General features: G+C 40.5%; 1 protein-coding gene across 15 annotated transcripts in view; it reads left to right on the plus strand.

The window, feature by feature from the left end:
* prrc2c (proline rich coiled-coil 2C) overlaps positions 1-16,145 on the plus strand; it is a 74,031-nt gene that overhangs the window by 46,137 nt on the left and 11,749 nt on the right. For 12 of the 15 annotated variants that reach the window (XM_033028042.1, XM_033028053.1, XM_033028055.1 and 9 more), the window contains exons 19-27: positions 232-622; positions 1,998-2,083; positions 3,652-3,858; positions 6,185-6,439; positions 8,263-8,355; positions 8,871-8,972; positions 12,721-12,907; positions 13,710-13,910; positions 15,411-15,532. In XM_033028042.1, the coding sequence (XP_032883933.1) occupies positions 232-622; positions 1,998-2,083; positions 3,652-3,858; positions 6,185-6,439; positions 8,263-8,355; positions 8,871-8,972; positions 12,721-12,907; positions 13,710-13,910; positions 15,411-15,532 (1,644 nt within the window). The remainder of the gene's footprint in view (positions 1-231; positions 623-1,997; positions 2,084-3,651; positions 3,859-6,184; positions 6,440-8,262; positions 8,356-8,870; positions 8,973-12,720; positions 12,908-13,709; positions 13,911-15,410; positions 15,533-16,145) is intronic. The other 3 variants (XM_033028046.1, XM_033028047.1, XM_033028051.1) reach the window with 3 other exon arrangements.

The following is a 16,145-nucleotide window of genomic DNA, read 5'->3' on the forward strand; positions in this document are numbered from 1 at the left end:
CGCCGACCATCGATCGCCCGTTCACACTAGTTCTATGTTATCCCATGTTCCTATCCATTTCCTGCACACTAGTAGCAACGTAGAACGTAGGAGGAAAGCAGAGCACCCGGAGGAATCCTACACCTGAGGTGTGGAAGAGAAATGGCAAGAATTTTGTGCAATTGTGTCCTGTCTGAAATGATGGCTTTTGCAGTGTTAAAATTATACTTAGAATGTATTTATTTCTTGCAGAACTGGAGCAAAAAGAATCCGAGTGAGAAGGGAAGAGGTCAAAATTCTAAATTGCCTCCACGATTTGCAAAAAAGCAGCAGCAGGTAGCACAACAGGCCCAGGCTCAGACCCCTACTTCAGTTCAGTCACCGGCTCAGCCTCAGCAACAGGCTGTTGCTTCAACCACAGATCCAGTTCCTGATTCATCACCTGATCCGACAGTCACTCCAAATGAGACGCCAATAGCTGCACAGGAACAGGAACCGAATGTACAAGGAGAAAGCTGCGCTGCAGAAAGTAACACAGAGAGTGCCGTTTCCACACCAGTCCAAGCGCAAAGCACGTTGGAAGCAGAGCTGTGGAACAACCAGATTAATTCGCCCGCTGACCTTTCCGATAGCGCCACAAAATGTTAGTACAAGTTGTGTTTCTGTGGGCATTTCATTTAGTTTCTACTGACATCCTTTTTGCCTTTTGCTGAAAATCACAGGAGGCATCTACGCTGGTTTCATACAGCTTTATTTAATCATTCTTTAGAGATACAGTGCGGAAAGAGGCCCTTCGGCCCACAGAGTCCTTGCGGACCAGCAATCCCCATATACTAGCACAATCTTTTTTTTAAATAATATTTTTATTAGAAGCAATGTACAGTAGTATAAACCGTGGCATATGACAAAATACATTTATTGTACATCTTCCATTTTTATTTGACAAAAATGAAATAGAAAGAGAGAGAAAGAGCAAGAAAGAGAGAGTGAAAGAGCTAGTGAATGTGTAAACCCCTAAACTACCAAAGAGTGTAGTCGCAGTGAATAAGTAAAAACTTGAAGAAAAAAAGTAAAAAGACAAAAACTAAAAATAATAAAAAGAAAACAAAAAAAAAGGCCAAAACGTGTTGATATACCTACTACGTTTCTCACCACACCCATCACCCTGTCCGTAAATCGGTTTATTTCCGAAGTTGCGTTGCACCATATTATGCTTGTAATGAATCAATGAGAGGAGACCATATCTTAAAAAATTGCTCTGATTTTCCTGCTAAGACGAGTCTCATATCTTCAAGATGTAGCGAGCTCAATCTTACACACTAGGAACAATTTATAATTTTACCAAAGCCAATTAACCTACAAACCTGTACGTCTTCTGAATGTGAGAGGAAACCGGAGCACCCGGAGAAAACGCACACGGTCACAGCGAGAGCATACAAACTCCGTACAGACAGTACATTTTATCAGGATTCACTCTTCATAAATTTGTAATTTCAAATGTTTAGTTTTACGGATATAGTGTGGAAATAGGCCCTTTGGCCCACCGAGTCCACGATGATCACCCTCGTACGAGTTCTGTTATCCCACTTTTGCAACCTACACACTAGGGACAATTTGCAGAAGCCAATTAACCTACAAACCTACACGTCTTTGGAACGTGGGAGGAAACCAGAGCATCCGGAGAAATCCCATGTAATCACAGGGAGAATGTAGTAACTACTGCGAAGTCACTGGTGCCTCCCGTTCATGAAGGAGTTTGCGAAAGCCTTCAAGAGACTTGGGCTGAAGGCAGTTAATTATCCTGCTGAGGAAATTGGCTGCTGGCAAGAGAGCATGGGAATAACGGACAAGGATTTAATGGTAGGATGTGGCCAGTGGCATCCTATAAGTATCTGTCGGTGCCTTCCCGATCCTGTGCATTTATAAATGAATGAAAATTGCGAAAATCCGTGCCTTAGGCCAATGTAAGTGGGTCTGGAGTGTAAAGAAAAAAGTGTAATCTGTTTTAATTTTTCTAGTGGCGCCTATTAGTCCTCCACAGCCTCCATCTGTCAGTGCATGGAATAAGCCTTTAACATCTTTTGGATCTTCTCCATCACCTGAGGTAAGTAAAATAACTTGCAGAGCAATGAAAATATTTATTTTAACTGCAATCTATTTAAATGGTCCATTGACATTGCTGCTGCCAACTGCAACTTGCTGCTTACAGCTTCATCCATACTGGATAAGAAGCATCTTGTAAAAAAAAATGGAAAATGCTGAGAATGTTCTGGTTAGATGGGGTTTGTGGAGGGGGACCATTCATCAGAGCCTTATTTTTAATAGATTGAACGTGCAGTTGACCTGTCCAGAATTGTTCACAAGCAGAGCTCTCCTGCTGTTAAAATTGAAATGCTTAACAAGAACCGATACAGTTTCCAGGCTGAAAGTTTGACATTTCAGTGGGTATCCCCGCATTCTTACACAAAACATTTAGCGTTTTATTGGAGTTGCTGCCCATGCTTTAGTGCAGACAAACTGCCCCGGGCAACACACCCACAGAAATGTCATTGCATTCTCAAAGTGTGGTAGAGATCTCTGATGTCACGGTATTAGCACTCCCATTAATGTAAACTTTAGAGATACTGTGCAAAAACAGGCCCTTTAGCCCACCGAGTCAGCGGCGACTAGTGATCACCCTGTGCACTAGCACTATCCTACACACTTGAGATAATTTACAACTTTACCAAAGCCAATTAACTTACAACCCTGTACGTCATTGGAATGTGGAAGTTAACTGGAGCACCCGGAGAAAACCCACGCAGTCACAGGGAGAACGTACAAACTCTGGATAGCGAGCACCCGTAGTCATGATTGAACCCTGATCTCGGGCACTGTAAAGCAACAACTGTCGCTGTGCCACTGTGCCATCCGAATCTTGAGCAAAACATGGTGCCGGATGCACTCGGTCGGCCAGGCAGCATCTAGAGGGAATAGACAGGCAATGTTTTGGGTCGGGGATGCTCTTTTGACTCTAACCTGCTGAGTTCTTCCATCACTTTGTCTTGGTTAGTTTATTGGTGGCATGACATTGGGAAACCATTTTACTGCATTTTTAAACAGTCTTTGTTTTTAACTTTGATTCTTAAATGGGAAAACTTCAAGAGGGTGAAAATTGCACCATTTCTTACTAATCTTCATGATTCTAATTCTGTTCCAGGGTGTATCATTGTTGTATAAATCTTGTGCCTGCAATACAATTTTCCTCTTAGACTGTCTTTGCAAAACACTAACAATCATCTTAATTGCACCCGTAGAAATGCAACCTAAACTTGTGCGTTTACGAAGGTGTTTCAAATGAATGTTGCTTTATTTCATTATTGCAATGAGTGAACGGTTATGATTTAAGGGGAGCCCAGAAATTTTCCAAACATTTAGAGTTATTTCTCCTCTAAGATATGGTGGGCCTTATTTTGGGAGGGGTCATTTGTCCTGTAATGTTTCTTAATGGCAACAAGAAATTGGTCAATTGGTCTTTAAAGACTTGGATAAATCTAAATTTGTGTCATTAAAGTGGATAAAACTAAAGTGGAATGATGAATGAAGGTTTATATTTTACAATGCTTGGTGGGATGTGCTGCTCAAGCAGTTGTTTACATTACTGCATCAGCCATGTTTCCCATTTTCTTGCAGGGAGTGGTTTCCAGTCCAGAGGATACAGTTGATCTTGTCATTGAGGCAGGTCAAATAGTGTCAAACAGTAGCTGCACTGCCGCTACCACTGATGTTGCAACAGAGAGTGAGGTAAACACAACAGAAAAGGCTGCTGAGAGCAACTTGCCAGAGCCCAAAGAACAGCGACAGAAGCAGTCTCGTGCAGGTCCAATCAAAGCTCAGAAGGTGAAACTTTGACTCTTGTCCATTGGGGGAAATAGTTTAACCTGCAGGCTGTCAGCTCAGTAATTTGTGGCAAAGGGGGAGATAACTGTAAACTGAAAATCAAGTGCCAAACTATTCACATGCTTCACTCTTTGCTTTGTGTAATTAAGAGCTCAGCATCAATTACTATGTGTGTTTGATATTTGCTGCATATTAGTTGTGTGGGAAGGAACTGCAGGTGCTGGACAGGCCCTTCGGCTCACCGACCAGAGCACCTATATTAAACTACACACACGCTAGGGAAAATATTTCAAATTAACATACAAACCTGTATGTCTTTGGAGTGTCGGAAGAAACCAGAGCACCCGGGGAAAACCCAGCGGTTACTGGGAGAACGTACAAACTCCGTACAGACAGCACTCGTAGTCAGGAGCGAACCAGGATCTCTGTCGCTGTAAGGCGGCATCTCTATCGTTGCACCACCGTGCTAACCTCTAACTTTCCTACACTAATTCAGTCAGCCTTCCCATCAACTCTCTCCAAATATGACCTTCAGCCACAAACAATTTGCTATGACCAATTCACCTCAAACCTGTGCAGTTTTTAAACGTGGTAGGATACCTGAGCAACTGTAGGAAACCCATGCGGTCAGAGGGAGCACGTACAGACTCAACGCAGGCATTGCCTGAGGTCACGATTGAACCTAGGTCACTGGAGCTGTGAAACAGCAGCTCTACTATATGCACTGTTGAAATCAGTTAGTCATTCAATTTAAATGTTTTTTAAGCAGGTTAGTTATGAAAGGAAAGTCTTAGCAAACCCAGCATGCAAACTGAAGCAGTGCAAAATTCAGATGAATAATATATTTTATACAGATTTTTTTGTATTACAATATACATTGTAAAAGATTAATTCACAAACTATTGAATTGCACATTCAGGGTTGTATGTCAAATAAAGTGTGCATATTCTGAATTACCATCTGATTATAGAAAACAACATAGGATTTAGTGTTACTTGTAAGAACTGAGACTTAAAACTCATTTACTGGTTGCTATTCTTGTTGGCACTTACAGAAAGTTAGAAACGTGTTGAAACAACAATAACAACTACTGGACAAAATAACAAAAGAAATGGGCAAACTGAAAACATGGTTTGACAGGAACAAAATATCATTAAACTTGAGCAAAACCAAAATAATGTTATTTGGTAATTGCAGAACAAATACACAAGCAAATATAAAGATAAATGGGGTTGAAATTGAACGAGTTCATGAAAATAAATTTCTTGGGGTTATAATGGATGATAGAATCAGCTGGAAATTACACATTAAACTTGTACAATCCAAACTGTCAAAAAGCATTGCTGTATTACACAAAGTTAAGCAGGTTCTGGATCACAAATCACTCCGCATTCTCTACTGTTCACTAATCTTACCCTATTTAAATTACTGTGCAGAAGTCTGGGGCAATAACTATAAAAGTTCGCTACATTCATTAACTATTCTGCAAAAAAGAGCAATACGTATTATCCACAATGTCAGGTATCTGGGTCACACTAATCCATTATTCTTACAGTCAAAATTATTAAAATTAGAAGATTTGGTTGCATTTAAAACAGCACAGATAATGTTTAGGGCCAAAAATAAAAACTTACCTGGAAATATACAAAAATTATTCAATGAGCGAGTGGGGGGTTATAATTTAAGAAGAATATTTAATTTTAAGGTACAAAGAGTCCGCACGACCAGAAAAACTTTTTGTATTTCGGTCTGTGGAGTAGGATTGTGGAACAGTTTGAATGTGGAGTTAAAGCAATGTCCAAACATGAACCAGTTCAAAATGACATACAAAAAACTTTTTTTCACAAGGTACAGGGATGAAGGGGATGGTTGACAAACAGGGGTTAATGTTTATTTATTATTTTATTTATTATTTATTTATGTTTTTTTGGTTACTTCATACATATTACTTGTATGTGTATATCAGTTGTATGTATATATATGTCTGTATGCATCTCTAAAAATTGTCTGGGGTATTATTATTATTAATTAATTAATTATTAAATATGGAAGAAGGGTTTAGGGAGAAGGGGTGAGATTAAATAAGTTATTCTTCTCACTCCTTTTCGAGCTTGTAAAGAAAAAGTGTTGGACATTTAAATTTTGCTTTACGCTTTTCATTGCTTTGCAAATATTGCCTGGAATGTCCAATTGTTTGACTATTTCGATTTTGTTGTTATTTATTCCTATTTATGTCTTTACTTGTTCGGAACAAATAAACAAATCTAATCAAATCAAAATGAATGTTTTGAGGTTTAACCTTTAACCTCCATGTCTATTTTTGTAGCTTCCAGAGTTGAGTCTAATGGAGAGCAAAGAACATAAACCTGGCCCCATTGGTAAGGAGCGATCGTTGAAGAACAGGATAGCCAAAGACGTGCAGCAGGCTGAAGCAGAAGGAAAGGAAGATCCCGCGGATGTTGCTGCTGTCGGGAGTCCAGAAGATGCAGAGACGCCAGAGGCTGATGTGGTGGCGGAACTGGGCACTGAGGTAAAGACCATGATCTCCGTGCCAGCAACAGAATTTGAAGAAAATTCTAAGGTAATGTCAATGCTTGAAATGACCATAAAACAAAAAAATGGTTTGGTGAGTGACATTGAGTTGAGAATGCAAAATGGCTTCAAGGGAGGGGGGGGGGGGGGAGGTGAATGGGGCAGGGCAGGACTAATGGAACTGAATATTGACATATGTGAGGTAATTAAAAAAAATAAAAAATGTATTCACTTTTTTTAATGATGCGAGAGATTAAAATACATTTGTGATTGGAGGGATCTAGTGGTCTTGTATAGGCATTGCTGAAAGTGAATGTATGGGTATTACAAGCAATGAATACATACACCTTTAGTTACATTTAGTGATACAGCATGAAAACGGGCCTTTAGGCATCGATCACCCATTCACAATAGTTCTGTTATCCCCCATTCTCGTCCATTCTCTACACACTGGGAGCTATTTACAGAGGCCAATGAACCTACAAATCCATACAGGAAACCCACATGATCACAAGGGGAGCATGCAAATATAGTGCACCAGTTTGAGGATTTGAGTACAAGAGTAAAGAATCATACTGCAATTTGATGGGATCCTGGTATGACTGCACCTGTAATATTTTGTACAAATCCAGTCTCCCTACCTAAGGAAGGATATCCTTCTGTTCGACAACGTGCAACTAGTGGTCATCAGATTGTTTCATGGTAAGGAAGTTCTCTTGTGATGAAATATTGGGCAGATTGGTGCAATTTGTGTTTCAAGTTTACTACATTGAGAGGCGATCTCATATGTGGTCAGGCTAAAGGGTAATGAATCTTGGGAATTCTCTCCCCAGGTGACTGGTGTCTCGGTTGCTAAGTATATTCAAGGTATATATGTCGTTAGTGCCAAAAATAGCACTGAAATAGATTATTGAACAGTACAGCACAAGAACAGGCCCTTCCGCCCATAATGTCTGCGCCGAACATGACGCCAAGACTTATCTACCTGCGAATAATCCATATCCCTCCATTTCATGCATATCCACGTGCCTGTCCAAAATCCCCTTAAATGCCACTATGGTATCTGCCTCAACCACCAACCCTATGGCAGCACATCCCAAGCATTTACCACCCTCTGTAAAATATAAAGTTGCTCCACACGTCTCCTTTAAAGTTTGCCCCTCTCACCTTAATGCTATGCCCTCTAGTATATAATTTTATTTCAATCTTGGAGATAAGGTTTTGACGGTCTCCAACCTTATTGAGTGATGGATGGGGGTCAATGGCCACTATCTTTTGTTATGTTGGATCACTATGTCCTTGACATTCATTTAAATGAGTATTTCTGAGAAAACTAAAAACATATCTTTATAGTAATGTTGCAATGTAGTGGCTCAGAAAGGATGGAATGCGCCAACAATGCAGTTTGTCATGCTAATATGTAGATTCTGCTAATTATTGTGATGAATATTATCCTAACTCATAGAAGTACCTTGATTGTAACCTAAATCGGTGTGCACAATTACTGTTGGTGTCAGAATGGAAAAAATCAACAACAAAAAGGCATTGATTTAAATTTTAGTCCATGAAGCTCCACAGCTCCAAGCACAAGGACGAGAAGGTTAGACACTCTGTTCTAGTTCAGAAATTATCCTATCGTGATTCCAAAGTGTGGGGATAATTTGATGTAAAAAATATGGGACAATAAAAAACCAGTCTGTCTGCTTGAGAGAAAAGACAGTGTTGGAGTAACTCAGCGGGTCAGGCAGCATCTCTGGAGATCATGGATATGTGATGCTTTGGGTTGAGACCCTGAAGCTGTATGATTTGTATACTTGTTGTGAGAGCAAAAATATATTTCAACGTTCTGAATATATCAACTTTACATTGTAGGAATCAATAACTGATTACACAGCTCCATCCTCATCACTGCCAGATTCAGTGTCAACTGGCAATAGCAAAATAGAGGAATCGCTGGCCAGCAATGTAAGTAACAGAACAAAGAATACTTGTTTTGTTCTGCTTTTTGAAGTCAGGTTTCACCACAAACGCTTGAGTGGTTAGCTTCATGCTGAATATTACTAAAGCTTAACAGTGTCATGTAGGTGGTCCCATTGCCAGGTTAAGTATAATGTTAATGGCTGTATTATTCTTAATATGGGAATGTCCTGAATGTTTATCCGCACAATAGCAGCGGATTATATTTGCACATAACTTTTAAATTGTTATGTTCTCTTATTTTAAAGATTAGCTTGAACTAAACCAGGTGGAATGCAATTTAAAAATTTCTGCACCCTAAGCCCTTTTCTAAAACCTAATGTATTTATAGTTATTTGCAAGCTGCGTTGTTTAGTATCACCACTCTTGCGTAAATACAGCAAAAAACAGATACTTACAGTAATGTTAAATGTAATGGTTTAGGATTTTTCTGAACATTTTTTTTGGTTACTGTAGTCTTTCTAGTTCCAGTGAGAGTGTGATGTGTGTTGCCTGCATTTCAGGTGCCCCTGCCCCACACCCTTCCCATCCCCAGGAGGGAGACTCTACAACAGAGCTCCAGCCTGACACCAGTCTCTCCCGCCACTGTCGACTTCACCCTCAAGGTATGTACCTGATCCCTCTAGGGGTATTTTGATATGCAGGGAGAGAGCTGGGTGTGATGCATTTGTACATCGTTTTACCCTACATTTTACCTTCCATCACCGCTACCTGAATTTCCCATGTCCATTAAAATGTCATAATCTGCTACGGTGCTACTCCTTAATATTTTCGCTGGTGTAATGCTTTATGACTGAAGATCAGAAATCTGCACTTCATGCAAAGCAAATCTACGTTAAATACCTTCAGGTCATGAGTATTCCAGGCTGCTATTTCGATTTACCTGTATTGTACAGTCATCTACAAAGTCCTTGAAGTTTGCTTCTGTGTTGTCTTCAAGAATTATTTGATAAGATCAACTATTGTTAGGAGGCATCAGTTCTGTTCATGAAATAACTTTTCCAAAGATCGTAAGTGGCTTACCTGCAGCAAATGGAGAGCTAAGTATACCAAGGGTGCAGTCTGATTAAAGTGGAACAGATTTGACAATAACACTGCATCCTCTTCGCAATTGACCCAGTATTAAGATTGAGAGTTGTTTGCTTTTAATTGCTAATTCAACATGTTATAAAATCATATATTCCCATTGTGGGGTTAATTATCTTGCAGCATTCAGATTATTATACCTTTGTTATCTGTATGAGATAGAAGTTCAATAACCCTGAACATGGCCTTTTCAAATGCATATACAACTGCCTATTAACATTTCTGATGGAATTTGGATCCTTTATGTAATGCAATCCTGCTCTGAATGGAGAAAGCAGTTGTCCTCTACCTTATTATTTTCTTCCCAGGTCATATGTTTTAGGAGCAGAATTAGGCCATTTGGCCCATCATGTCTACTCTGCCATTCAATCATGGCTGATTTATCTTTCCCTCTCCACCCTAATCTCCTGCCTCCCCATCACCCCTGAATCTGCACTAATCTAGAAATCCTCTATGAAGCTGATTGGTAAATCATTTGGGGTTTTAAAACAATTTGGCAAAGTTGAGTTTTTGAAGTTCAGTGTTGATTGTCATGCAGGAATTTGAACTCACCAGCTCTTGGTTAATAATAATCCAGTGTCTATTGAGCCAGATTTTTTCATGCGTTCTCTACATTGGGTTACATTCATAATAAATGGTGCAAGTGAAGGTGGAGTAGCAATAATAATAATAATAATAATAATACATTTTATTTATGGGCGCCTTTCAAGAGTCTCAAGGACACCTTACAAAAATTTAGCAAGTAGAGGAAAAACATGTAAGGGGAATGAAATAAATAGAGACATGACTAGTACACAAATTAAAAACAGAATTCAATTCAAAACACAATATGAGGCAATTCAAGCACAGATGAAAAGGGAGGGGGACGTGGGGCTAAGGATAGGCAGAGGTGAAGAGATGGGTCTTGAGGCGGGACTGGAAGATGGTGAGGGACACGGAATTGCGGATCAGTTGGGGGAGGGAGTTCCAGAGCCTGGGAGCTGCCCTGGATAAGGCTCTGTCCCCAAAACTGCGGAGGTTGGACTTGTGGATGGAGAGGAGACCGGCTGATGTGGATCTGAGGGACCGTGAGGGTTGGTAGGGGGAGAGGAGGTCAGTGAGATAATATGGGGGGGCCAGATGGTGGAGGGCTTTGTAGGTGAGGATCAGGATTTTGTAGGTGATCCGGTGGGAGATGGGAAGCCAGTGAAGTTGTTTGAGGACTGGAGTGATGTGATGACAGGATTTGGTGTGGGTGATGAGTCGGGCGGCTGCGTTCTGGACCAGTTGGAGTCGGTTTATGTAGGTGGAGCTGATGCCAAGGAGAAGTGAGTTGCAGTAGTCCAATCGGGAGGAGATGAAGGCATGGATGAGTCTTTCAGCAGCGGGAGGTGTGAGAGAGGGTCTGAGTTTGGCGATGTTGCGGAGGTGAAAGAAGGAGGTTTTAATGACATGGCGGATGTGAGGCTCAAGGGAGAGGGTGGAATCAAAGATCACGCCAAGGTTGCGGGCCTGGGGAGATGGGGAGACAGTGGTGCCGTCGATGGTGAGAGTGGGGTTATTGATTTTGCTGAGTTACAATTACATAAGAGTATAACTTGTGTTTGCTTCAAGTCTCAAATTTGCTCATTTAGTAGTGTAGAGAATCCCAACAATAAAATGTTAATCATTTCTGTAATTCCTCATTTGCTTACAAGTTGCGTACTACCACCCAAACTGAGAAGGGTGACAAGATAAGCCTATACGATAGAACTTTATTGATCCCAGGAGGGAAATTCATCTGCCAACTGTCATAAAACACAAGATACATAAAGGATTGGGGATGTGCAAAGATTTGGGGGGGGGGGGGGGGTCGGTCGGTCTACCCACGACAGAAGGGAGAGGAGTTGTACATTTTGATAGCCAGAGGGAAGAAGGACCTCCTGTGACGTTCTGTCCTGCATCTTGGTGGAACCAGTCTGTTGCTGAAGGTACTCCTCAGGTTGACTAGTATGTCATGAGCTGTATTGTCCAAGATGCTCCGCAGGTTGAGGAGCATCCTCACCTCCAAGACACCTCTCATGAATCCTCCCATTCACACATTTATAGTTACATTTCCTCTTACTAGTTGCTGCTGTCATTTGTTTTCTCAAATTAAGGATATAATTGGCTTTTGATAGCTTTCCAGTTTTGTACCTGGTTAGTTGGTATAAAAATGTAAACGGTTTTCAAATGTCTAAACACTCGCGAGAAGTTCCCTGGCTTTATTACAGTTCACTGATTTGTTTTCGGTCATGTTGATCCTTGAGTTAATTTGTGCATTAAATTCTTCAATCAAGTTGTGAAACTGGTTGGTATTAATAACTTCATTTAATTGTTGGAAAGTATGCCACTGGTCCTTTCCTAAAATTGCACAAACAGTTATTGTATAGTATAGCTTTTTGCTTAACTATTTCAAGGCTTTTAAGTGCTAGCCAAGATTGTTTGGAGTATTGGATAAAAGGGAAATTTAGTGTCTGCCTTGTAGAAAAATTCTCAAAGCAAAAACTAGCGAACCACAGAGACATATAACTAAGTTGTACATTAAGTGACTCGGGTTATGTGGGACAGTGGTTGTATACAAAACTGCCGTTAAGTAGCATTGTCCCAGACAGTGGGAATTAATTATCCATTCAGTTTTGTGGAAACGCTTGCAATTGGAAAAAGTGGGCAATGTTGTGGTAATTGCACTTTTTAGGTCTCAATTTTTAAAAAGTGTAGCAAGTTCTATTTTAGGAAAATCTTTCAAATTTAGGCTTCTAAAGTACTTTTAAATGACTGTACAGGTTTTAAGCTTAAAACATTGAATGCTTTTACGCATGTAATGAATGTTAGCTGTGTTTAATTTAAATAATCCAGCATTAACGATGGTACCTTTAACATGGTGCGTTTTTGACAGTATCATTGTTTTTGATGTCTGTTGTAATAGAGTATCATTGTCAGGGTTCACTTACCACTAGCCGCTGTTCCATGTTATTCTAACACTTAATTAAAAATTAGGAATGAAAAAACAACAAGATTTTAAAGGTAGCTTAATCTTTATTTTTGCACACACGGTATCCCATTTTGTTGCTTAACATCTCAATCCCTGTTATCATCCACTTATTTCAAATTTAAATCATTTTTGTCCAGTCTTGCATATAAATAGATTATGATTTGGGTTTCTGAATGTTAAAACGGATATGTGCCATTAATTTTAGCTTCCACAATGAAAGGAAATCTGATCTTGAATGCGGCAAAATGTAAAATTGATCTTTTTATCTGTTTAAGATGGAATGTGCGCGGAAGGCCTGGGAGAACTCGCAGAATGTGGGAGATAAAAGCTCTCCAGTGACCTCTACGGCATCGTCAATCAGCAGCGGTAATGGAAGTAGCAGCATCACTTACAGCTCCTACTCCAGCGCATCCATGCCTCCAATCCCAGTAGCCTCCGTCACACCCACTACATCCCTGTCAGGTAATGGCAGCATGAGAGCACTCTTTACATTATTGCTTCTTATACAATACAAGTAGTGACCAGCAAATCATTCCTATCTCCTGTCGGTCATCTGTAAACCAGTGAAATCAAGGACAAGTCGTGCCCCAGCCACTCCCTCTTCTTACCCCTCCTATCAGGTAAAATTAATAAAAGTGTGAAAACGCACACCTCCAGATTCAGGGACAGTTTCTTCCCAACTGTTATCTAGTTGTTAAACCATCCTACCAACACCTAGAGAGCAGTCCTGAGCTACAATCTACCTCACTGGAGGCCCTCGGACCTCTTTGATCGGACTTTATCTTGCACCAAACGTTATTCCCTGTATCATGTATCTACACTGTGGACGGCTTGATTGTAATCATGTATTGTCTTTCTGCAGACTGGTTAGCAGGCAACAAAAGCTTTTCACTGTACCTCAGTACACACATCAGCAAACTAAACTCATAAGTATTCCTTTTCAATGAATTTAGGTTAAATAAAGGATATGTCTCAACTTTTAATTCATTATAAATCACAAATTAACATTGTAATTAAAGACAAGTGCTGGAATAACTCAGCGGGTCAGGCAGCATCCCTGGAGAACGTGGATAGATTACGTTTTGGGTTAGGACCCTTCAGACATTGACAGTGTAATTATTGTGTTTCTCTCAACTAATTTCCAATCAGGTTTGCATATTATATAAAACTTTTTTCTTGATAATGCGTTTGATAAATGTAGCTAACTGCTGAAAGTAAGCCCGCAGGGGTTAGTTATAATTGTGGTCTTCTCTGTTCTCTACAGGATCAGGGACGTACACCACCTCCTCATTAAGTACTAAAGCAACTTCCACCTCTGACCCACCCAATATTTGTAAAGTCAAACCTCAGCAACTGCAAAGCAGCAATATGGCCCCTGCAAGTCATTTCTCACAGTTAGGCTGCGTAACATCATTGATACCTCAACAACCAAATCCACAGGTGTATGTCTCCCAAGCTGCAGCAGGTTTGTGATGATGATCTAAATCTATGGTTTTTGGTTATGAGACAATTAAGATTCTTAATATAAAGAGCATGTGGGTTTTCATTTGAAGAGTGCGCTATCCTGTCTTTGTCACTAGAAAATGGTGTTGTTTAACAAAAGGAAAGGGTTAAATCTAATCAAATCTGATTTATCTGCTTGTTTAAAACCCTACTCCAGGATATGAGAGAATTGTGTGCTTTGAAAATCCTCATAGCCCATGCCCACTTATCAGTCTTTGATACTAAGGTCAAGTTAGGAAACAGTGTGCACGATGATAGCACAGTGGTGGAGCTGCTGCCTCAGCGCCAGAGTCCATGTTCGGTCCTTACCACGGGTGCTGTCTGTATGGAGTTTGCATACTACCCCTGTGAACCCCTGTGTGGGGTTTCCTTCACTCCGACATCACAACGTCATGCATGTTTGTGGGTTAATAGGTCTCTGTAAAATTGCCCCTAATGCGTATAGAGTGGGATAGCATTGAACTAGTGAGAGCGTGTGATCAATGGTTTGTATGGAGTCCGTGGGTCTGTTTCCATGTTGTATCTTTCAATCAACACTAATGTTGTTTTGTAGTTGCAATTTTGTCATTAGTTTATGAAGACCAGGGCTTCTGCTGTATTTCTGACATAGCAAGAAATTACAGCATTTAGACATTAGAGATACAGCATGGAAACAGGCCCTTCAGCCCACCTAGTCCGTGCCAACCAGCCATCACCCTGTACACTAGCACCATTCCGACACATTAGGGACAATTTACAATTTTTACCGAAGCCGATTAACCGACAAACCTGTACATCTTTGGACTGTGGGAGGAAACCGGAGGAAATCCACATGGTCACAGGAATAACGTTCAAACTCCGTACAGACAGCATCCATAGTCAGGATTGAACCCGGGTCTCTGAAGCTGTAAGGCTGTGGCTCTACCTCCACCCCTTAGATACAGCCAAGAACTGTTGGAATCTTGCATGGAACATAAAGTCCTGGAGTAACTCGGCAGGTCAAGCAGCACCTCTGGAGGACATGGATTGGTGATGTTTCAGCTCGGGCATGTCTTCCACAGGTGCTGATTGACCCGCTGAGTTACTCCAACACTTTGTGTTCTAAATTGGATAGTTCAGTTGATGCTGCATCTGACATGAAAGCTGTACTGTGGCATGGTTGTCAATTAGCATACTGACCACTGGGTTGTAGTTTTATTTCCGCGTGATCTTCAAAGCAGCAGCCGTGTTTTCAATATGCAATAGCATCTTTTCTTGATTTGATTCATTCAATGAAGTTAATGTTCATTCACTGTAACTTATACTACACTTGGTAATGACAATCATATGGAACCAAATTTGGGAAGCGTAACTACTATAAATGTGCACGTGATCAAAAAGAAATTTCTACGCTGCTGTTTCTTACTTTTGTTTGTCTTGTTTTCAAATTATACTGTGTTAAGTACAGATGTAATAAAGAAAATCTTTTCAATTTGGTTTAAAGAGCCTACAGCACAAATCCCAACCTTTTATATGGATACCAGCCATTTGTTCAGCACACAGCATCCTCGTTTGGCTCCTCCAACTCTGGCACAACAGCAAGGCTACCAGGCAGGGCCTTCTCAAGTAAGGTTTTGCATTTTCAGAATTGCTCGGTTGTTTCTGGTATTCAGTTTGGGTAAGCTACTGAATTCCAGTCTGCTAAAGGAGGAAGTAGCCTGACATTTTATTAATTGAAACCCCAGTTTAACTTTTACTCATCCACGCTAGAGGGCAGAGCAGGGCCTTGTTGGAGGCCTTTTCATTTGGGCATTAGTCTTCAAGGAAATGATCGGCAGTGGATTGCAAGTTTTGTTCTGATTTCCAAATTGCCAATTGGTCATTACCTTGCTGGACCTATCATTGGCGTAATGGTTGGCTTTAGAAACTGCCGGTGTGAGTTTTACAAAACAAAAGATATAAAAGTGCTGGAATATCTCAGCGGGTCAGACAACATCGCTGGAGAACAACCCTGGAGCCCCCCCATCCTGGATGTCACCTATCCATGTTCTCCTGAAATGCTGCCCGACCCGCTGAGTTTTCTCGCACTTTGCGTCTTTCAATGTTTGGTTGTCTTTGGTTAATTTATAATTTAGTAGAGTATGATCTTTTGGGAACAATGCTTTCAGTTATAAATTACATTCAAAGTAGGAACAAATTTCCAAAATTGACAAATCTTCTTAGTAACGTGTTCTAATGA

This window comes from Amblyraja radiata, chromosome 10, assembly GCF_010909765.2.
Source record: "Amblyraja radiata isolate CabotCenter1 chromosome 10, sAmbRad1.1.pri, whole genome shotgun sequence".
Taxonomy (NCBI): domain Eukaryota; kingdom Metazoa; phylum Chordata; class Chondrichthyes; order Rajiformes; family Rajidae; genus Amblyraja; species Amblyraja radiata.